The following is a 24,488-nucleotide window of genomic DNA, read 5'->3' as shown; positions in this document are numbered from 1 at the left end:
ATCCTAAAATAAATAAACTTGAGAAAATTTCAATAAAAAACTGACATAATTAAGTTTACTTATAAATATACTTGAATATATACATTTTATAAAAATATGACGTAATCAAACTCACTTACCTTGATCTACTCCTCTAATACGGTTAAATATGAATTCCTAAAATGAGTTAGGAAAAAGTGAAAATTTTAAATATATAAAAGTTTTCCGTTCTACTATTTTTTTTTTTTTCATTTTTTCTTAAATTCCTTTTTTGAATTTTTTTAGAAAAAAATGAACTAACAACTTTTAAATAGAGAATTGAAAGAAAGATATTTTTATAATTTTAGAATTTTTTTAAGAATTAATAAATAAATAAAAGAAGAGAGAGAGAAACAGAGAGGGGGCTCAACCTTCCTTCTTATCTCAATTGACAAGATGATCTTATCATCAAACATATATATATATATATATATATATATATATATACATATATATATATATATACATATATATATTATATTATTTATTTAATAATTTAATTTTTGTTTATCATTATTTATTTAATTAATTAATACTTTAATTTAATAATAAATTTTTTAAAGGATTTTTACCCTTTATATATATATATTAGTCATTACAGAAATTGTATAATTAATTTAAAAATTAAAGACAAATAGTAAACAATGAGTATTTAAAATTAAATAAAACAAAAAGTATATGCATTAATGTTTGTTTCTCTTCTCTGCAAAAGCAAATTAAATTATAATAAAAATCTTGTTTGCCATTTTATTAAAATCAAAATTATGAGCAATAATGAATGACAATGGAATTCAATCATTAATTTCATCCTAAATCTTCTACATGTGTATGAATATAATCAAAATTAAATGAATGAACTGAAAAATTAAATTGTCAATCAAAAACACGAACAATGATAAATATTTAAAAAATAATATTATCATCTAGGCATTTCAACTAATACCTCAAACAATAAAAATTTTTGGAAACAATTTTATGATAAAATTAAAATATGGATCTTGATTGGTGGTGTCAAAGATAAGATCAATGTAAAATATTAAATAAGTTTGTAAAAAAAATAAAATAAAATAGGAAGTTTTATAAAGTCAAATCAATTATCTTTTGTAATAGTAATACTGCCGCTGCATTTGAGAGCATGAATTTTTGACCTTAGATTTAGATTTGGATGAATTTGAACAAATTTCGATACAACTTTATATTACATTTTATCTGAATCCAATACAAATTCAAATCTAAGTCTTCTCCACCATTTCACTTGATCGAAGAGCTCAAAATTGGAGATGTCCCCTCCAACATTAAATTAAATTAATTGGAGGACCTGGCTCACACCATTTTCATCTCTCTAAATTAATACAATCACTATATGAACACATCCTATTCCATAGTAATGCTTTATGATATTAATTGACATAAATATAAATCAGGTTCCAATTTTGGAGGACATGGTGTCTTAACAAGTTAAAATATTATTTTAAGATATTAATTAATATAGATGTAAAAGCAATAAATTATTGAATGAGTCAGGATTAAAAAAATTAGTCAATGAGAAATTAATGATAAATTAATTTTTTTTTTTAATATTTTGATTTGGGAAGCTCACAACCACTTGTAGGTACCAAGTTTCCTTTCCTTTCTTTTTCTTTTTCTTTTTCTTTTTCTTCCTCATTTACCGTTCAACACGTTGGTTTGGTTTCGGTAGGATCACAGGACAGTCCACGCCATTTGGCATTTTCTCGCGATCCGGCTCACACCATCGCCGGCAATGCGAGGCAGAGGAGATTCGCGGTATTCACTTCATTCGACAGTCGATAGGATTTAGGGATTCTTAGTCTTCGTTCAATCGGTAATTTTGCGCCCTTGAATCTCTTTGATACGATATGAAGCTTTAGGATTCGTTGAGGAATTAGCTAACGCCACAATTGTTATTTTCTTGTTATTTTTTGGTTTTCTTGCTTAGTCCGTTGATTTATGGAGCCAGCGACTATGGGTTGGCCAGCTTACTCCCATACTGGTATTCATCTTACCTTGTTTGGTCTTTCCCCTTTTCCGCTTGATACATTCTGTTCATGCACATTTTGTTTGTAGCGGTATTTTCATGTAGTACAACTAGTTGTTCTTTCCGTAATTGTGCGTTGATTCTATTAATTGCTAAAAGAGTTGTGATTGGCTTTTAATGGGGGATGGATTCAATTACCAGCCAGTTGATCCCATTTGCTTTAGCTAATGGGTATGCTGTCCGTGTTAAACCTTCCAGGAAGATGAGTAAACACTTTTGATTGGCTGCAAATGGAGGTTTGCGTTTGCGGCATATAGGGATGCATTTTCATGGTGGGTTGGAAATACTATTATGTAGTAGGAGGGTGGTGCTTGAAAGAGTTCAGATACTTGAGTGTTATGATTTTGAAAAGTTATTATGGATGAGCTTGGCCCTTTAAGGAAGATGATTAGATTCAAGGATGAGGTGGAGCAAAGGTGAGATTCAGGAATTATATTTGGTGTGATAAAATGTCTTTGATTTCTTAACAAAAAGAAAAAAAAATGATGAGAACTCCGCAACCTTTATGACGGTGGAGAACACATGGGTTGGTGACTGTATTTTGTTATCTTTACAAAACTTTTAGGCATTAAATGCAAATGTGCAACAAGAAGATGAGGAGGACCCCAAATTTGGAAATTTAATAAAAAAACACAATGTTCTTAATTAAAATTTGCTACTGATTTTTTTTGAAGGTTGGGGATGGGACTATTACCCTTATGAGAGAGGGGCACCACACACCACTTCCAAGACTTCATTTAAAAATACCATGCTTTTTTTTTTTGTTTGAGAAGTAGAGTTGCATTTTTGCTTGACAAAGGATCATCTCATTTGTTGGAAATGACATATTTCTTATGGATGCATAATGTGGAAATAGGTGGCAGAGATGCCCACCAAGCACCAAAAATATATTGAAAGAGGTGGTGGAGATGCAGAGTTATTTGAACATTTGTTGTTCAGGGTCAGGTTGCAACTGAGATGTGGATCATGGTCTTTTCTGTTGTTGGGGATTTGAGAATTTAGATGATTGTATTTTTTTTTTTTCTGTTATCTGTTATTGAGATTCTCCAAGGATGGTGATCTGGTGGAGGACAGCTGATGACTACAAGAGGAAGATCTAGAGAGTCATTTTTCCATCTTTTGGTATGTTTGCATGGAGAAGCTGGCATTTCTATTTTGATTGAATTGAGCCCTCAGACTTGTCTCTGATCTGCCAGTATAAGAGTGTATAAGATGGAAGAAGAAAGAAAAGGAGAAATAAATGAGAGGGGGATGTTCATATCAGTCAGATTTGTGGCACATTGTCGTCATTATTGTTGTTGTCATTGTTGTTACCCCAATTCATCTCATTTTGGGTTTCATTTTCTTTTCACCTCACATTTCTTGTTATTTCAACTGACACATTATCTCTTCACTGTTCTCTAGTACGTTGAGAAAATTAAACTAGCTTTTTGAGATATTTAAAGTTATAAATTTTTGGGCACAGAATTAAGTAAATTCAGTTCTGTTACTATTATATATCCAGTCCAGGTATCTGCTGTAACTCAAATTTCAGCCAAAATCTTGGAGTTCTAATTGATATTTTAGGCATATTCATTTTCTTGGACCTATCGTCTGCAAGTAGAGGATATCACACTTCTTTATATTTCTTTCATTCTTCAGTTAGATTCTTATTTTCACTTTGCATTATTTTTGATAAGCTTTTTTTAATTTTTAATTTTTAATTTTAAGAAAGAAGGAATAAAGAGTACAAATATTACATAGAGGACATGATATCCTTCTAAAACAGCCAATTAAAGAGAAAATGGAAGGAAACTCCTAATGAAGCTGTGCTTTCTGATCTCTAAGCATGTTGCCCTGGGGTACTCCTTTGAAAATGAAGCCAAAAAAGGTACCTACCCAAATCAAGGTCAGAGGAGTGTTTCACTCGCCCCTTAGAAGTTAGAGCTTTGTTTTCCAACCAAATACACTGAACAACTGTAAACATTGCACGCCCCCAAAGAAGAAGGCAAATCCATTTCTACCCTAAGATTTCAAACTGGTTGTTCCACATACACCAACTAAATACACTGCACAACTGCAAAGTAGTTGCTTCAAACTGCTTGTTCCATGTACACCAAGAGAAAAAACATCATGAAAACATTTGGGTATTTATTTTACCATTGCAGAAGCAGAAAGCGCAAACATATGGAGCTGAAGCTTTGTGCAAGCTTCTGGTTTGTACTAAATCATTGATATCAATTTGATTAAAGACCATAGGCCAAGTAAAAGTCTTGATTTTCGAAGGGGTCATAGCCTGTTTTGGGGAGCATGAAGTTTGAGCCTTGGGGGATTTCTTTTATGTGAAAGAAAAAATATTATTTAAATAAAAGATTTCACAAGAATTAGAGGGTAAGTTCTTGTACTAGAAAAATTGAAAGAAGAAAAACAACAAAGAATTAAAAAAACAAAAGCCTCCATCTGGACATCAACCAGCCACGACCTAGGAAACAAACCTATAGCTGAGGAACATAAAGAAGCTTGAAAATAACCTACTCCACACCAATTCAGGAGTCTACACTCTTTCTTGAAACATTATAGAATTACATTCCAACTAAATTCGCCACACAACAACAAAAGTCGCATACATCCAAGGAATTTCCCCTTTCCTTCAACTTCAAAAATGCTTATTCAAATACTTGACACAATTTTGTACTGTGTTTAATTCAAATCCACACTATTCCAAACCTTAGGCTTGAACTCCGTGCTTCTAGATATAGACAGAACTCTGTGTTATCTTTCCAAATAAGAGAATGCTATAAGAAAGGATCACTGTTTGAACTACATATTAAAAGATCAGAGAAAGACTTACAATTGTAAAAACACTTCAATGATGAATTATCACATTCCAGACCATCTTATCTTGTCATAAAGAAGAGCAGAAAGAATAAAGTTCTCTCTAAATAAAAATCCCAGGAAATAATACTCCCTTTGGAACCAAGAAGCTAGAAACAGGAGTGCCATGGCAATAGGAAAGCATAATGACGAGAATGAAAATTGAGAAATGGAGCATCCACTGTCCAGTTGTTCTCCTAAAAATGAAATTTCTCCCCATTGCCAATTCAAAGTTTGACACAAGGAAGAAAAAGAAAATGTGCTCCACTTTTGCATTTAAGGAAACATGGGAAAATTTTGATGGTGTCCTTCTGTCGTGTAGAAAGTCATTTGAAAGCTGAATCCATGCTGGTTACTGCTTGGTTACAGGGTCCTATAACAGGTGACACTCCCACTTTAAAACCTCCAATTCAGGGAGAATCTTGCTCCTATCTTGATGAAACCTCGCTATTGTCATTATAAACCTAAAGTATATCTTTTGTTTCTATATGTTTTAAGAGTTCATTATTTTAAACTAAATAGATAGGGATTTGCAATATAAGTTTTTGCAACCTATTATAAATTCTTACATAGAAATGCTATCGTTTATGTAACTGTGTTAGTTTATGTGGTCTAATTAGAGATACTTAGTAAAAAATACAATATCTTAGTTCATATTTTACATTATACTTGTAGTAGGGGCATGTGCAATATGTGCATTGCACATGCTCATCTTGATATTGATTGTACATGCCATAGTGGTATCTAGGTCACGGTCAAGCTAAATTAATTAATTATATTTCTATCAAAATTTGTAATTTAATTACTGAAAAAAATCTTGAAATGCTTCCAGAATAACATTCAAACTTCATACAAAAAAATTGTCCTAAATTCAAACTTCTTTACATATTTAGAAATTGAACACAGAAACTGTAGTTATCTGACTTAGGTGAACTCTCACTTGATCCATTATACCTGGCTCAAGACTTGAAGAAGCATCATTGTAGTAGGTATGCTCCTATTACACAAATGCCCATCAGATCAATGTCATATCTTATAGAAAAGAAACACATAAAAATCTCATAACCAACTGTAACTATATGCAGAGCAAAGCACTCAATTCATATATAATTGAAGTGCACTACTCAATTGGCTTAACATGTTAATGTGCAGCACCCGGTCCCAAAACTTGTAACAATTTTTATTTGTTTACTTTTTTGAAATGGAAAAGAAAAAAAAAATGCATAGTGGTAATACAACTAATTTTTTATTTCATGTTAGCCATATCCAAAATATAGTCTAGCAGACGTGACTTGGAATTACTCATTTAAAATATGGCAAAAATTAATATTTTGTCTATCATTGTTGTCACACAAGTTCAATTAAGTGGTAAATGGCTGCATACAAGAGGGATTAGGGCTATCACCAATTGAAGACAATATAGCGGAAAAATGCTTTAAATGGTTGAGGCATGTAAAAGGAAGATACAGAAGTGATTCAATTAGGGTGGAGGGCACTATTAGGATAAGAGGAGAGCAAATATGTTTCTGGTCTCTCCTCCTGTTGTTATAATATTTCATTTCTGCTGGACCTTAGGCCATCATAACATTTATGTTCAGTTCAGTGGCTAAAAGCATATGCCATAGGAGACATAATTCTATAGCTTGTTGCTAAAAGCAAGAATATTCAAGTACTATAAATCAATCATAAGATTCATAACCAACAAAATATAGGTAGAAATTGCTTAATTGGTTTTCCAAAAATTTGAGTTTAGTTGAGCAAAAAGCCATCTATCATGGCCCATGGCCATGACACACTAGAAAATTCACTATTTTCAGCCAAAAGAAATTTTAAAAGAATCTTCATGTTTTTTTTTTTTAATATTTAAAATGAACTTCATTAATGGGGCCATGAAGGGGATGCCAACCCTGAGTACAAACAGTCAACACTCTACAGGGGTGTCACAGAAATGAAAAATTACATTATGATCGTTCACAACGTGCCCACTGTGCCAGTGGGAAACAGTTGCAACCCACTACTCTTTACTCATCTGAAGCAGCGTAATTGAATCTTTAAAGGCTCTTCTGTTCCTTTCCTTCCAAGCACACCAAAAGATGGGAAGAGGGATGATAGTCGAGGCCTTTTTCTTCTCCTTGGCAGCTCGATTACCTTTCCATGCCCAAGACTCCCCTCCCACAGAGTTGGCAGTTGCCCACTGTTGTCTGTTCAAGGACTGTGCCATGCTCCAGAGGCTCCTGGCCCAGGGCAGTGAAGGAAGGATTTGATAACTGATTGTCCATCAGCCATGCAAAGAAAATGCCTGACTGTCTGCCTCCTTTTCTGCAAGTTGTCTGGGGTTAAAATTTTTCCATGTGTTACCTCCCAGGCAAAAGAGTGACCATTGTAGGGCAGCTGTCTTCTAGATGTGGATCCAAGGGAGGTTGCTGCAATTTGGCCATTGGAGAGAGCTTCCTGCAAAAAAAAAAAATCTGACAGTGATACCGTTCCTATCCAAAATTCATTTTGATTTATTGGGAGTGTTTTTATGCCAGAAATTGTAGAGATTGTTGTAGAAGTCGGTGAAAATATGGAGTTCCCCATCTGCCACATCTCTAATAAAGGGAATGTTCTAGTCCCCTGATTTGAGATTTAAAGGTGATGACTGATGAGGGCATTCTTCTCGTAGGCCAAGTTGTAGATGGAAGGAAATGTATCACTTAGAGCCCTTTGGTTGCACAAAACATTGTGCAAAAAGGAAACATTGTCCCCAGTCCTCACTTGAAATCTAATATATGGGAAAAAGAATCATCCCTGTCTTTCCTGATGAATTTCCAAACCTGCATGATCTAGTCACAGGTTTTCACGTCTCAGTGAGTGAAAAATTGCCCCCATATGTACGTTGAAAGCTTCTACAGTAGAACTCATTTGAGAGGGCTTGGTGGTCTTAAAAATGGTTTGGGTGGGAGGTTCTCTTAAGAATAAAGAAGACAAATAGAATCTAATTCATCTTAATGCGAACAGAAGAGCAGATCCAATACCAAGACGGCTTCTTTCTCAGGGCAAGTACTTCATTTTGCATATCAATTTTCTCAGATATGCGAAAATGAGCTCTGTGGGGAAGTGTTAGGTTGGGTTGGTGTGTAATGCTCTCAATGTTGTTGAAAGTGAAAGCATGAATTTTCTCCCCGTGCGATAGGGTCCTCTATCAGCATGAGTGATCCGTTCATTATGCTCAAGCCCATATTTAGTAGCAATGATTCCCTGCCAAAGGTGGTCTTTTTCCTTAATGAACCTCCACAACCATTTCCCAAAGAGCTTCAAAGGGCTCAATAGTACTAGACAATCAATGACAACAACAAGCCCTTAAGTACCACTAAGGGCTTTTCTGTCAATCCACAATAACCAGCATAAAAGAAAAACCATAAAATAACAATGTCCCAATTTTTAATTTTAATTCTAATTTTTTAAAACACAGATACACACAATACAAAACATACCATGCTATACAGCAAATCAGGGCTGGTGGAGACTCCTCAGCAACACAATTGGTTGCTTGGGCTTTTGAAACTGTTCCCATGTTCCTAAAATAATTGTTGTTACATTACTCTTCTCTCTCTCTCAAAAATAGGGGGAATTTTTTTCTGAGTGCTGTGGGGCATAATTTTCCATAAGCTTCAGCATCAAAAGCTCGCTCTAGTTCAAGCTCTTCCAAATGCCCCCCCTCGGTGCAACCTTCTTGTTTCAAGAATTTTATCAGTTTGTCCCACTGTCAGAAATTCTTCCGTCTCTTTGTCCCACAGCTGGATGAATTTTTGCAACTTCTTCTACTTACACCCAAAGCATAATAATAAAAGGGATGATAAATGGAAGACGTTTTTCCATCAAATTTTTTAGAAATTTAACTTGTGAGTTTATCACAAATTGGAAAATTGAGTGGAGAATGAGTAACTTATATACCAGGATGAGCCCAATATCTACTAGCTTAAGCATTTGGTCAAGTTGGTGCTTAAGCTTTTGGGTCCTGTTGGTGCTCACTCATGTATACCAAGTTTTTGCAACTCCCTTGGTGCTAATAAGTAGAACGAATGGTTTGAATTGGGCTCAAGCATTCATGCATGTGATCCTGTGAATGTAGACCTTGTGGAAGAGGGGTGGTGGAGGGGAGTGGTTGAAACTCACAAGTGAAGGGGAAATTGTTGAGAAATTCCACTTGGAAGTTTATCTCACATTGGAAAATTGAGTGGAGGACGATGGGCCCTATACTTAATGCCTTAAAATTTTGGGTCAACTTAGTGCTCACCCATGTATAATCACAGGCCTACAATTCCACAGTGCTAGTCCAAGTATTTGTAGAGGATTCTTCTCCCAATGAATCCTGAATCAGGCCCTATTTCTTGTAACTTAATGCAAATTAAGGTATATGCACATATAAACATATATTTGCAATCTTTTTAGAAGAAGAAGAAGGCGGCATGATTGAGAAGGGGAGTGTGCTGAAGAGAGGAACAGGCTTGGGCTTGCCTGTGAAGCTATCAGATCTGACAACCTCCCACCCTCAGTTTTACAAGAAAACCTCTAAAATCAATCTCTAGTTGCTACATTACAGAGGAAAAATGGACAGGTTGTGTTATAAGCCAGCAAACCTTACACCCTCTCCATCTTCTTATTTACCCGAAATGCCCATAAAAACATGCTCTGATAAACACAAAGGGGGTAAAATTGGCAACATACATACCTTTTTAAAAAAAAACTGGCAACATACATTAATTGATTGCATTGACTGTTTACTTCCTTTCTTCACTCTTTTAATACACACACACACACACACACACAATCTAGTAAATATTTCATGCGCTTTGCATGTGATTACATTAAAACAATATTATGTAAAATATTTGTACAATTTTTTATAAAGTTAAAAAAATGAAAAATATATCATTAAAAATTACATTTTGTTCAAAACTACAAAATACAAACGGAGACATTAGACACTGTTATGACATCATGTAGCTATAGAGACAAAATAAATATTAAAAATATAGGATATCATTTGATAAGAATGCTCAAATAGAAGCTATGAAAAATATTAAATTTTAGTATTTGCATATAGTTATAGGTAAATTTTTTTTAGAAATACCACATTTTTATTTTTAAAATTTTTTTAATATATTTTCATATATGACTTCTTCTAATAAAAATAGTAATAAATTTTTTACAATTAACTCGTGACTTAAAATTTTTATAATTATTATTATTTTTTTGTTTATTTAATGATCAATTAAAGAGTTTTTTTTTTTTTTTTTATAAATTTCAAATAAATTTAAAATATTTGGGATACTTCAAGGTCTATAATTTTGATTCTAAAATTTGTTTTTAAGAATTTATATTATTATTTGTCTAAATAACGTTAGACACTTCAAAATAATTTTAGAAGATCTTAGAGGAATTTACCTATTTTATTTTGGGATATACTTTTTATTTAGTAATTGTAATACCATTATATTTATATTATTTTTAATTAAATGTATTTTTTAGGTTCAAATCTTAATTTATTTAAAATAAAAATTTTAAATGTAAATTTATCTAATTTTATTGAATTTATTCTTTTAGAAATGCTTTGTGTTACTTTTAAAAGATAATATATTTTTTGTATACAAAATGATTTATACTTTTTTTAATTTTGTATATGATATTATATTTTTTTGATAACAAAAGAATCTCATTGATAGAATAGGAATGTACAAGAAGGAGTGAGTAGAGCATCTTCTTTCAAAAATCTGGGTAACCTCAGGAAAAAAGAAAGACAAAACAAAAGGAACATTAGAAACAACCCAAAAAAAATCATCAGGCCCTATCAATTCAGCAAGGAAAGCCAATTACACTGAAAAAATGCATCCCCCTGAAGTTCCCATTACCCACACACCAAAAAGAAGAGTAATGTTGAATCTTCTCCCAAACCAGTAAGCGACAACTTCTTCCCAGAAAAAATGAGCGTGCTTTGTTCCATCCACAAATCCTTAAGGACAGCAAATAAGGCACAATTCTATGACTCCTTATCCTCCCTTTTCCTGCCAAAACCAACAAACTGAATTGCCAAAAACTCCTCCACTGTCTTTGGGCAAACCCTGCATTCCCCAAAATAATTAAATAACTTCTTCCAAGTCTTCCAGGCAAAATCACGATGTAAAAAAAGATGTGAAGCACTTTCAGAGCAATTAAAACAAAGCACACATATGTCTGGAGATATTGTATATGATATGTTATACAATATTTTTATTTTATTTTTTAAATAAATAAAATTTATATTTTCAGGTTCAAACAGTTATTCTATCCAAAATATATTGTATAAATTTATGTTTATGTAATATTGATTGAACTTACTTTCTTTTTGAGATATTTTGTGTTACTTTTAAAATATAAGGATATTTTTTTAATTAAATGATTTATCCTATTTGTGCTTTTATTAAATAATAATATAGATATAGATTTCAATATGTATCTATGCAGTTAGTTTATTTTGTTTTTTAATCAAATGAAAGTTTTTTCTTTTATGTTCAAAACAATAACTTATAAACATTTTAAATAATCTTATCTAATTTTAGTTGATTTAAATATCTATTTCTTTAAGGAATATTTGATCTTACTTTCAAAAGATAAAGATATTTTTGTTCACGAAATAATTTACACAATTTATTTCTTCGGTAATGTTTGTGTACTTTTAAAAATCAGGATTCCTAGCTTTTGGCCACAAAATAATTAAACTATTCATACTTCAATACATACATAGTATTGAAATTAATTTTTATTAGGAAGTTTTGGTATTACTTTCAAAAGACAAGGATACTTTTTTCCACTAAATGATTTACATTATACGTGCGCACACACACACACACACACATATATTGTGTGTATGTGTCTGTTTATGTATTGATAAAAAAATATTATATTTGAAAAGAGGAGAGAATATACAAAAAAGGAAAAATAGAACGACGATAAAAATTTTTGGAATGCTGATAATTTTTCTTTGGTATTTTTTAGTTGTTTTTTTCTGGATTGTTCCAGGCCTATTTTGGGAGATGTCATTCTCCCTCTTATAAATTCTCTTCCTATTAATGAAATATTATTTTTCAGGCCTATTTTGGGAGATGTCTCATTCTCCCTCTTGCAAATTCTCTTCCGATTAATGAAATATTCTTTTTCTATTTTAAAAAAATAAAAAACAAATCCTCTGTTTACAGTGAAAAGACCAGCTACAAAATCACTGAAAGACAGAGAACAACTCAATAGAGCAGAACCAACCAATCCAACTGTAAGTCTTCCAAAGAAGCATGTCAAAAGAAACCACTTGTTACCACCTAGTGTGATGCAAGATAAACCACTTTACTCCAAAGCAAATTGTTAGTAGTAGCCACACCTTTGAAGGTTCTAGCACTCAAACCAAACACAACAAATAATAGCCATAATAGTGCACTGCCACACATGGTATTGAATCGAGGTTGCAGGTAACGTTGTCGCGGGATGCGTGAGATGCGGGTGTTACGTAACGGGAAGCGGGCGTAACAGTCATGAATTTGTTTCGCTCATGCACAAAACCATGCCAAAATTGAAGAATAAGCATGAAATCCATTAATGCATTATTTTTAATGAATTTTGACTGCTTTTATTCAACCTACAAATGCTTTTTAATAGGCATTATGATTTTTATTTTAATTTTAGTGCGCTTACAAAAAAAGTCATTTTTTAATTTTATTTTATAGTTTGCACTACTTTAAAGGGTAAAAAATGTAGAAACGTAAGTAAAATGAAGAATCAATTAATTAGAGACATAAAATTACTAAAAATGAGTCAATACTCAATATACACATATTTATTTATTTTAAAAAATAAATATGTAGATTTATAATTTGAAAATTTTTTAATATTAATTAATAATTTTTTACTTAATTAATAATTTTTTAATTAATTGTAAATCTATGCTCTATAGATTCTATACTTTATACTAATTTTTTATATTAAATAGTAAATTTTAATTATATAATTAATTTAACAATTTTGCATATAAAAAATAAAATAAAAGTAATTAAGTAATAGGTATAAACTTAAAAGTATAAAATAAACTAAATTAGTAATTTAGTAGGCAGTAGGCTACTAGCAGTGTAGCACTGTAGTAGTGCTGGAGTAGCCTCTGCTGCTTCATATTAAAAGAAATAATTTTTTTTTTTAAAAAAGCATACCCGACTCCCGACAGCAGCCAAACTTACCGATTGGAGTCTGTTTGGGCTGCAAGCCTCCAAATCCTCAAATTTCTTCTTGATTTCATGATTTCCTTGTAGAATCTTCCCTAAACTCTCCCAAATAACAGCAATTTTGCTGAGAAATTATGAAAATCTCCCCAGATTGAAGAGTCGACTCAGCCGACCTGCGGAGCATAGCTTCAAACAACAAATCGAAGCTGATTTTGGGGGTTTTGAAGCTTCAGATCAGTAGATCTAAGCTGGACGAAGGAAACAAGAGGGGAAGAAGCAGCAACACGCGAAGAGAACCACAAAATATGAAGCAGGTTCAAGGAGATAAGGATATGGCAGCCGTAATGTGGTGTAATGGCTGTTAAGGACTGTAATGTAAATGTAACGCCCGCTATGGCTGTGAATTTTTTGCTCACCGCATTAGCGGCTTGTAATGGTATCGGAGGCCTCATTTTCCGTTACTAATGGCCGTTACGCTATGTAATGGCCGTTATGCTACGTAATGGCCATTACGCTATGTAACGGCCTGCCACAAAGCTTTCCTCTCCTTAACCTTGCCAAATCCCCTAAATATAATAGTACAAAAAGCCTTCACTGTGGAGGGACAAACCAAATTTTCATGGTACATACCGAATAATTTATTCCAAGCAGAAAAAATGATAGGGCAATGAAGAAACAAATGTGAGCAAGTCTCTCCACTCCTAAAACAAAGGACACAAATATGTGGCAGCAGGGCCTTATGAGTTCTTCTCTTCTGTAGTGAGTCATATTTGTTTATTTTCTCAAGTATTTTAGTCCAAATAAAATTATTTTTTAGGGAACTTTAGCTTTCCAAATCTATGAATACAAGGCAAAAAGGGCTTCATTGGGGTCATGAGTCAGATAGGGAAAAATGGGCTCAGAATTCCCTAGAAGGATCTAAGCTCCATACCCTTTTATCGCTCCCCAAATGAACATGAAAGAGTCGAGCAAGTTGGTCTATAGAGCCAACTCACTAATCTCTCTCTCATTGCAAATTCTGCCAAAGTGAAAGCCCCAGGAATGGCCATAATATATATATATATATATATATATATATATATATTTGTCAAAATTACATAATTTCCCACTTTTGTGCATGTGCCACTGACAGTACACCTAGTCTTGTTCTCACCTTTTTTCATGTAACTAAGATTGTCTTTTAGTACAATTCCCATGCTAGCAAGCAGCAATTAGTGAAAAAATTGATGGAGAAGTTTAGACTGTGACATTCTCAAACTGTTGACCAGCAATGTCTTAGCAGCACTACTCCTCGCGACATCAAGATCAAATCTTCCATTTTAGAATGTAGTCACCATCTTAAATGAATATCCCAACTTTGGGGTCTGCATAGTTTTCTTCGTATTTGTTGCCTGCAAAGATGAAAATGACACTTTAAACTCTCATAGGCGAGGCTAGTCATATTAGTTTGTACAGTGGACAACCTTGGACTAAGATTCCTTCACAGATTGCAAAATATTATCCTTAGCACCTTCATACTTTTGACCAAAAACAGACATGTAAGTTTTTTTTAGAATTAATGAGAAAACAGGAAGAAAGTGGGACTGTGCCGTGCTGTTCTCTCTCTCTCTCTCTCTCTCTCTCTCTCTAACACATCTGCACTTCACATGTAGAAAACAAAAGATTTTAAGAATTTGATGATAACATTTTTGGTATCATCTTGCTAGCTTTAAATATCTGTATAAATAATTAACTTCCTGTTGGCATGAAAATCTGCTAATGCTATAAGTTTTATGAACCAATAATGTCAATACACATCCATGGATACTTTGAAGATGTCATAACTTGCAAATTACAACAGCGATGGATCTGAAATATCATTTCTCTAATTATATACTTTGATGTCGTGTTTGGGAGCATGGGTTTTGGGCATTGGATTTGGATTTGTGTGGTTTTGAATGAAACTCAATACATTTTTATATTATGTTTTGTCCAAATCCACACAAATTCAAATCCAAGGCTTGAAATCTGTGCTGAAGTGGAGCACGAAGGTTTATGAATCATGCTCAATAGCGAATGGATGCACTCCAATATAATGGATAATACAATACACAGGTTTTCAATGTTCATTAATGTTCTCTGTTTCGCTACTTTGATATGGCATTGCAATTATCTAACTACATAATTTATTTTATTTTCTCTTAGTAAAATACCTTTTTTCCCCTTGGGGAAAAGTGTGTTTTTGATGCTTCAAAATTTAAAAAATTTCTCATCTATTATAAGCATTTTGATATACTTGAAGCATGATATGGTTGTCTGATTATGTTGGATTGTTCAATTGTTTTCATTATGCTTATCAGTGTGTTTGCTGATCTTTTAATGCTTGTACATAACTTTCCATGTTTGCCACAGAATTATACTCCAAGGGGCATAAGAGGTTGAAAATGTTCAGTGATGGAAAAGTTCATAATAGCATGACCCTTTGTACGAGCTCGCCTGAACCTGAACAGAAAAAACAAAAAACTGCATCAAAAGTTATTGATTATTCTGACCCATTAGCGATCTCCAAAATGCTGGATGGACTAGATACTGGAAAGTATGGAAGTGTGACAAAAGAGGTAGAAGCCCTTTGTGCACGGAAGATGCAAATGCTGAGCCCTGTTTTTGCAATGGACCCTATGCTTCCGCATAGGCATTTGGATAAGGAAAAAAATCAGTATAAAGAGGCTCCAAATGTAGCAAATCATCAAAATGTCATTGATTTGGAGGATGGTCGTGTTGCAAATGATGCTAAAGCATTGGCATTGCCTGTTGTAATTATTGATTCTGATGATGACGATTGTGGAGATCAGAGACCATCTTCCCTGTATCAGGAGATTGTCTTGAAGACATCAGCCAGTGAGCTTCTATTGAAAGATCTAATGGTAATTCATTCTCATAAAGCCCAAATTATATAGTTTGTATAAACAAGAAATTGACTCCTAACATTATGGAGGAAATAATTTCCATTGGAATTTTTTCTTGCTGTTTATCATTTAAAAATTTTATTTGCTTCTTTATTTGTTTAATTGTGTTTCATTTGAGAGTTATCAATGTGGAGTTTTTAACCTACGAAAGAGTGAGGTATCATTAACAATATTTCTTCATAATAGCCTCAATCCTTGGTACTCTCTCTCTCTCTCTCTCTCTCTCTCTCTCTCGTTTGTTTTTCCTCTTCCTTTTGTAGGCATGCAGTCAAGGTAGGTATGGAGAATTTCCTCTAGTCCTTGCAGATCAACTCTGGAATGGTTGGGGAAAGAGGTTTATGCTTAATTGGAATAGACATCTTGACAAAGGAGTCAATGGATTAGGATCACTTTATTGGCTGCATGATGGGTGTGTGGTTTGTCCTTGGGTCTTCTCGAGATTGGAGTGGTTCACTTGATGCAAAAAGCTTGGCAGATTCCAATATTGGGTGGCCATTAAATTGAACTGCAAAGGTAAGTTCTTGTAGCTGGGAGTCTGCCCAACTGGCAATACGTATATCCTCATACAACGGTGTTGAAAAGGGTAGATTTGTGGAAGTCATGGAGTTGGTGGTAGACTGGTAGGTGCAAAGAATGATGGCAATTTCCAGAGTAAGGTTGGGAATAAATCTTTAGGATCTAATGATTGACGGAGTTGGAAGATGTGATGATGGGAGGTTTGCTGCCATATATTTTGCAGGTTGGGTAGTACTGTGGCGACTGTGGAGGCACGGTGTGATCTCCTGTATATGTGGCGGTGGCTGCTAGCCAGAGAACTTCAATGAAACTAGGGTTTGTGACATGAAGAGGGTTGGGGCTTGGAAGTCCTAGGTTAATGTCTTGGGCTCGGAGGTACTTTGCTCTTGGGTCAATTTTGGATAATGGAGAGTAGATTCAAATATTATTGATGGGCAGCCCATGATTTCAGTCAGATTAGTGACTCTGAAGCAGGCCTAATATCCATCTCAGATACCGCAGAATGTTTCTGTTAGCAACCCGGCCCGGAACCCACATAGAACTTTATTTCGAGGTCTACGGCCCTATATTAGCTTTTATAATTTAAAAGAGGTTACAGTACAGGCCCCAAAAGCCATAGAATGGAAGTGTGAAGTCATGGGAGCCTGCTCCAGTTACTGATTTGTTTTGTGGTTGGAGAAAGAGAAGCTGGCTACATCCTTATTGCAGGGACAGATATCGATCCTGTTGGTCTTGAAGGGCAGGATCCAGTAAAAACGAGACTCACGTTGGGCAACTCAGGGAGTTCGTTTGATGTTTCAGTCCCTTTAGTGGGAGAGGAATGTTGCAGTGATGAGAGAGCAGCCACTGATCTTTCATTGGTGGCTATTGATAGGGGCTTTTACTAAGGACCAGGTAGCTTGTGTGGAAGAGATTTAGGGTGAAATAGATGGTTTGTGGAGAAGTATACTGGTAAGGGAAACAACTTTGTTAAGGTTAGGGTTTGAAGGTTTATGGCTTTGTGCTTGTTGGAAGGCAGTACACTTGGATGTTGAAATGAGAAAATATTCTGAAAAGAAGTGAGATTATTCTGGTGGGATAATGAAAAGCAGAGGGCAGTTTGTGCATTGTGGAATCTCCAAATGTTCCGTAAGGTGTTTTAGTTGACACGGTTAGCAAGGCTAAGGAGTAGAAAGATGGGGTAATATCTTGGATAATGACAGTGAAGTCCTAGTGAGTTTGCTTGTCATGGGGTTTGCTTTTGGATGAGATTCAGGAACAATGTGGATACACTTCTGATTTATCTGATCTACATGGGGATATATTGTATGTGTCACCATCCCCAATTGGGGGGGGGGAGAGAGTTCCTATTTTTGAGAATGTTGAAATTGATAAAGAGCAAAGTAAGGATGGGATTCTGCCCACCCCTGTGGAGGAGGCTAATGGGAAGGGTTTAGAAGCTCAATAATGGATGGATAGAATGACCCTGTGACTGTTTTTGATCCCAGAGGAAATGAAGCTCAACTTGATGGTGGTAAAAGTAAGGTGAAGAAGGGCCAGCGGGAACTAGCAAATTTGCATTGATGGAAAGTGTTTAAATAGGGTTTTTTCTTGTTTAGTTTTTGTTAGCTTTTCTTTAGTATGAATTTATTTTTTGAGAATTTCTTGTTCTCCCTTAGGGTGTATTTTTTCTTTTCATTTTTGATACATTTTATTTTCTTATAAAATAAAATATGATGTGACGACCCTCTCCCTACCCGTACATAGCGGGGCACCTTGTGGCCTGGGATGCCCCCCCCCCCCTCCCCTTTTTTAATTTTCTTATAAAGAAATATATCTTCATAATAAGGTTAGGATAGGATATAGTAGCTGTGATTAAGGATAAGCTGAGATGAATATTATGTTTTTCTCCTATTCCTTTGTATTATTTGTTTTTCTGTTCAGGATCCTTTCATGAGTAGCTTGTAAGTTAGAGAAAATGGTGAGCAAATTTTTGTGGTCTGGAGTAGGCTATAGTTGGGGGATCAACTTGTTGGTCCAGAGATTCTCTGTAAGGCCTGAGAGTGAGGGTTTTCTTTTTTTTTTGGGGGGGGGGGGGGGGGGAGATGAGCCTGAGTAATTTGGTAAAACATCTCTTTATTGGGGAAGTGGTTGTTATGGTTCCTTTAGAACCTGATTCCCTTTGGCATAAGAAAATTCATAGGAAGTAGGAGCTTTATCAAAATGGCGTGGATGATAGAGCTACTGTTACTGTGCCAGACTGCCAGCCCTTGGAATATCTCATTCTTAAGTTTCTCAGCTTTCTTTCTCAACTGGGAATGTCTCCAATGTCTCATTTTTTCGCTTTGCACTTATTTTCCTTGTTTGTAGATATTATCCTCTTTGCACAATAAATCTGTTTCTTCATTTTTTTTTTTTTTAATCTAAGTTGGAGGAATTCTCTTGGGATTTCTATTTTCATAGGGCTCTTAATAAATAGGGAGGTCATGGAGCTACCCTTTATTATGTTTATTGGAGTTTAGTCTTTTTTTTTATAGGAGGGGCTATCATTCATAGACTCTTGGTTCATTGGGGAGTACTCTCGTAGGTCCTTTTTTTGAGTGTTTGACCCACGAAAAGCATGTGCTCCTACTCCCTGCTTCATCGTTCTATTTGGGGGCCAAAGTCCCCTCAAAGCAAGGCTTTTATTTGGTTAGTTGTTCTTAATGGAGTTAACACTGACAATCTGTGCGAGGCATTTTAAGGTTTTATCTCAGGACAAATGGTTTCTATGTTTTGATAGTTCAGAATCTGTTTCTCACCTGCTTCTTCATTGCTCCATTTCATGGAGGTGTTAAATAATCTCTTTGGACTATTTGGAGAGAGTTGGGTGTGTGTATAATATATATATATATATGTTTTAATATATGGGTGTGTCCAGAGTTAGTGGAGGATTTTTTGGCTCTTATTTTCAGATTTAAGGAGGCTTCAAAATGGATCTGCACCTGTAGACAGTTAACTTTTCTTTTTCCTTGTTAAGTGACCCAATAATGGTATGACTCGTCCAACACTTAGACTTGCTTGACAGCTCTTTAATGACATTTGCAATCAGACGATCTAGGCATAAAATGATTTACCAGGCCAATAATTGCTGATGGCTACGGTCCTAAGATGCCTTTTGATTTTCAATGTATGGAGATCTTGTCAATTTTCTTTTTCTTTTTCTTTTTCTTTTTTATTTTTGATGTGATAAAATGGGCAGCCCGTTGCACAAAGCTCCCATGTATGCGGGGTCTGGGGAAGGGGCAGACGACAATGGGTCTATAGTATGCAGCCTTACCTTGTATTTCTGATGTGATGCCAGCCTTAATTTGCCTCACTATATTTCATTTTTTATTAGCTGATATAATATGGTGGAATTATTAGGTAGCTTATTATTCTTTTTTTCTTTTCCCAATTTTCTTTTTGATTCGATGCATTTTGCTGTTCTGCTACTTATTTCCAAATTGATGGGTGTTATTGTTTCATGAAGATTGTGGAAAGGTGTTAGAAAGAGAGATATATATGTTTGGATGAAGCAACACAATATATTACTGCTTTTAGTTTCTTTAATTATTAATTCATGAAATAGGTGAGAATGAGACATAATATATGCTTGGAATTTGGATGAAGCAAAACGATATGTAACTGCTTTCAATTTTCTTTGGTTACTAATTGATTTTGTTAATTTCATTTATGACCTAATAGTACCATGTTTGGTGTGATTACCATATTCAGCTCAGGGATTGCATGGAGAGCAAACCAAAGATAAAAGAAGAGGAAAATCTGGATGCTGACATTGACATAAAAAAAGACAAGGGTGTATATGTTGGTGTGGATGATGATATGGAGGAGGAATACTATCCTCGGACCAATGCTGAAGATGATGGTTTGGGTGACATTTGGAAAGAAATGTCCTTTGCATTAGAATGTTCAAAGGTATTTTTTCTGAATTTATGATGGTTATTGAGGTTTTTTTATCATGTATTTTCCAAAATTCACTTCATCTTAAACGGAAGTAAACCATATATTAGCAATTCATCCTTGTGTGTAGCTTCTGTGAAGTTTTCTTTAATATCACTGTTTTTCTGTTTCTCTTTTGTTTGTTCTTATAGGAATTCATGAAGCACCATCCTTTAAAACAGCCTTAGAGTTGGGAATTAATGTTTTTATAGAAAGATGCATCAGTGTTGTTAGATTACCACTTTATCTAAAAGCTTAAGCTATTAGGTTGTGGGCCAACAATGTATATCAAGCTTTAACACTCCCCTGCATGTGCAGCTTGACAGTACATGGAAAGATAAACATATAACAAATGACACCCATTACAAGGAATACAATAATTTTTTGAACACTACACAATAAACGCGGGCGGTGAGACTAGAATCTAGGACCTCTTGGTAACCAACTATGATACCATGTTAGATTACCACTTCGCCTAAAGGTTTAAGCTATTAGGTTGTTGGCGAACAATGTATATCAAGCTTCAACAAGTTTTATTTTTTGTCGTGGATTCATCTGCTGAAATCAAAGGGAAATGTGATGGTTGAGGGACAGGATTGTTTTGAATATCTCTCTCTTTTTTTTTTTTATAAGGAAAAAGCTATCTTGCAAAAAGATTCCAGAGGGGGGAACTAGCTAAGTGCACTAGAAATATACTAGGTCAAAATTTGTCAAAGTAAATTCCATCAACTCATTTTATGATTCTCTCCAGATTACCAATAAGGGTAAAGTAACATTCCATTTCTCTTTGTGAAAATTTCATTTTGACGGTGATTAAAACCAGGGGAGAGTAATAATTTAATTCTTTTGTTGAATCAAGAATGTATAGGGTCCTTTTTGCTGTTGTTTTCTGGAGTAATGGAAGAGTTGGTTTGGATGGTTATGCGAACTCTTCTTGCAAATCATTCTTCAGTCATTGATTCATGATCATGCTAGGAACTTCCTATTGCTGTCCCCTTTCTCTTGTATTCCTTTTTCTTGAAACAAAGATTGGATCTAAAAGATCTATAAAACACAGGCTTTCATATGGATTGTAACTCTCAATAGAATGAACATTAATTATTTGCTTCAAGGAAGAAGCCAAATAATATATATTCTTTTACTTATACATGCTGTACTATTGGAGTGGGAGATTCTGTATAGTTCTTATTTTTAAGGTATTAAAAAAAAAATTATTTTGGCAAATTTTGGGGAGCATCGTGTCTTCCCTTTTTTGGAGAATTTTATATCCTTCAAGAGTTTGGGAGAAGGAGAGTAAGGCTCTATGGAAGTGGTTTTGTGGTAACTTGGTGGACTTGATAGAAGTTTAATGCTAGAATCTTCAAGGGAATTAATACTCTGTTACTTCAGTTTGGAATTGAGTAGCCTTTCTTGTGCTGTTTTGGTGTTCTACCAGCATTTTCTTTAGAGCATCTCTCTGAGTGGCATATGCTAGGATTGGAGAGGTTTGGTTCATTGATCTGGTAATGATGTTCTATTTTTGGTCCTTTTGTTCATTTTGTTATTTTGTTGGTTCAGTGAATGCCTTGTTCTGTTTGCATATTTTTTTTATTTTTATTTTCTCTAAAATAGATTTCTGTTTTTATGAAAAGAAACTGAAAAAAAGAGAGAATCTCTTTGGGAGGGCCTAGTGTCTACATGCACACAGATATGGGGACAATTGAAATAAAAAAAGGCTTGGGTTTTACTAAATGGTCTGGAAACATTCTTTTACTTTCTTATAATTTGAAGGCTTTAATAGGTGAAATCTAGCAAGGGGTGTTCAAAGAATATTTTGGCATTTAGAATGAAAACAAGTGATGGCACCACGACTGGCACACAGAAGTGGGAGGGAGATGTGTAATGCCTTAAACATTTATTTAGCTTACCTGCTGACTTGATATATACGTTGTAAGCTTTGGATGGGTCAAGTAGATGGATTTGGACACAGATGTGAACTATACCTGCCTCTCATATGTGAAGTATGCCTGATGCTCTCGAACATGTTGTAGCATTCTCATGTATTGAGAACTTTTAAGAGTAACAAAAGAAGAAATAAATTTGTAAAATTACAAAAATAGCTGTTCATTTTGTTGTATAAACCTTTTTTTGATAGAAAAAAATATCAGTAAAGAAAGTGTATGTTAAGAGGGCATCAAGGGGATGCCAATCTGAAAGTACAAGAAATCAACCACTCTAGAGGGTGTCACAAAAATAAGAAATTACATTAAACTCATTTGCTACAAGTCCACTATGCCAACTAGCATCCGCACTGCTCTTTGCTGAACTGAAGCATCAAGATTGAATTTTTGGAAACTCTTATGTTCCTCTCTTTCCAAACACACCAGAAAATCGTGGGAGGAATGAGAGCCAAAGCCTCCCTCTCTTCCTTTGTTGCTTGTGTCCCTCTCCAGGCCCAGAACTCCTCTCCAACAAATCTAGCGGTAACCCACCGTTGTCCAATAATAGTCAAAGCCACATTACAAAGATTTCTAGTCTAGGGGCAATGGAGTAGAATATGGTCTACTGATTCTGCCTCAGCTATGCAAAGGGCGCATCTGTTGGCAATGGAGAACCCCCATCTCTGCAAGTTGTCCAGGGTCAAGATTTTGCAATGAGCTGCTTCCCAGGTAAAGAAGGCAACCTTAATAGGCGCAACTGTCTTCCGTAATTGAGACCAAGGGAATGAATGTTGTTTGACTACAGGATGAAAAGTTTCCTGTGAAAAGAATCTGAAAGTGAAGACTCCCTTCTTGTCCAATGACCAAATAGGAAGGTCATGAGTGTTTTTGAGGCTGGATCTTGTAAAGATAACTGTAGAAGTTGGTGAGCTGGTGGAGCTCCCAATTTTCCACATTTCTATGAAGGGGGATATTCCCGAAACCCCTGAATTGAGGCTTGAAGGTGCTGACTTATGCAAGCATCTTTATCACAAGCTATGTGGTAAATGGCTGGAACGAGACATGAAGAGCCTTCAGATAACTCCACGCATCATGCCAAAAATAAATGTTGTCTCCGTTCCTCACCTGAAATCTAATTAAGGAGAAAAAATCATTCTAGGCTTTCCTAATGTATTTCCATACCCTTTCGCCGTGTGGTCCTCTACCAGCCAGCCTAGTAAATCCATTGTGCTGAAGCCCATATTTCATTACAATGGTTTTTGGCCAAATGTGATCTTTCTCAATCATGAATCTCGTTAACCATTTTCCAAGAACGGCTTTATTGAAGATGTGAAGAGATTTTAAACCCAAGCCTCCTGAGTTGATTGGCTGTTCCACCAAGCCCCATTTGACCAAGTGGAATTTGAATTCTGCTCCCAAGTTCCCCAAAGGAACCTCCTTTGAATCATTTCCAATTTTCTGGCAGCAGAAATCTGGAGTGGGAGGAGTGACATAAAGTAATTTGGAAGATTTGTCAAGGTGCTTTTAATAAGAGCGAGTCTCCTACCTTTTGACATAAAATTCCGTTTCTATCCTACTAGCCTTTTCTCGAATTTCTCAAGAATGGGGTCTTAAACTCTGTTATCTTTAAATCTGGCTCCAAGAGGTAACCCAAGGTATCTGATAGGGAAGGGTCCTAGTTTGGACCCCAATAGACCTGCAAGGAGAGGTCCTCTTGAACCGTCACTGATCTGAACAATTTCACTTTTTCCAAGATTAACTTCCAATCCTGAGACAGCCTCGAACGCTACTAGAATGCGTAATAGATTCAAAATGTGAAAAGTGTCAACCTCACAGAGATGATGGTGTCTTCCGCGAAAAAAGATGAGAGACTTCCAATGATCTTCCATTTCTGCCATCTCTGAGGCCTTTAAGGAGTCCTCTATCAGTGCCTTTTTCAAATATGAGGCTCAACGCTTCCATCACCATGATGAAAATAAGGGAGACAAAGAATCCC

The 24,488-nt window shown here is 34.9% G+C and overlaps 1 protein-coding gene across 2 annotated transcripts in view; it reads left to right on the top strand.

The window, feature by feature from the left end:
* Positions 1 to 1,607: 1,607 nt before the first annotated feature.
* The window catches only part of LOC131156473 (protein CHROMATIN REMODELING 35-like), a 53,434-nt gene continuing 30,553 nt past the window's right edge, over positions 1,608 to 24,488 (top strand). For both annotated transcript variants that reach the window (XM_058110182.1, XM_058110181.1), the window contains exons 1-4: positions 1,608 to 1,861; positions 1,976 to 2,029; positions 15,544 to 16,055; positions 20,349 to 20,549. In XM_058110182.1, the coding sequence (XP_057966165.1) occupies positions 1,987 to 2,029; positions 15,544 to 16,055; positions 20,349 to 20,549 (756 nt within the window). In that variant the 5' untranslated portion in view covers positions 1,608 to 1,861; positions 1,976 to 1,986. The remainder of the gene's footprint in view (positions 1,862 to 1,975; positions 2,030 to 15,543; positions 16,056 to 20,348; positions 20,550 to 24,488) is intronic.

The sequence above is a fragment of the Malania oleifera genome, chromosome 5, assembly GCF_029873635.1.
Source record: "Malania oleifera isolate guangnan ecotype guangnan chromosome 5, ASM2987363v1, whole genome shotgun sequence".
Taxonomy (NCBI): Eukaryota; Viridiplantae; Streptophyta; class Magnoliopsida; order Santalales; family Ximeniaceae; genus Malania; species Malania oleifera.
Note: the sequence above shows the minus strand (reverse complement) of the source record. Positions and strands in the feature narration are given on the sequence as shown.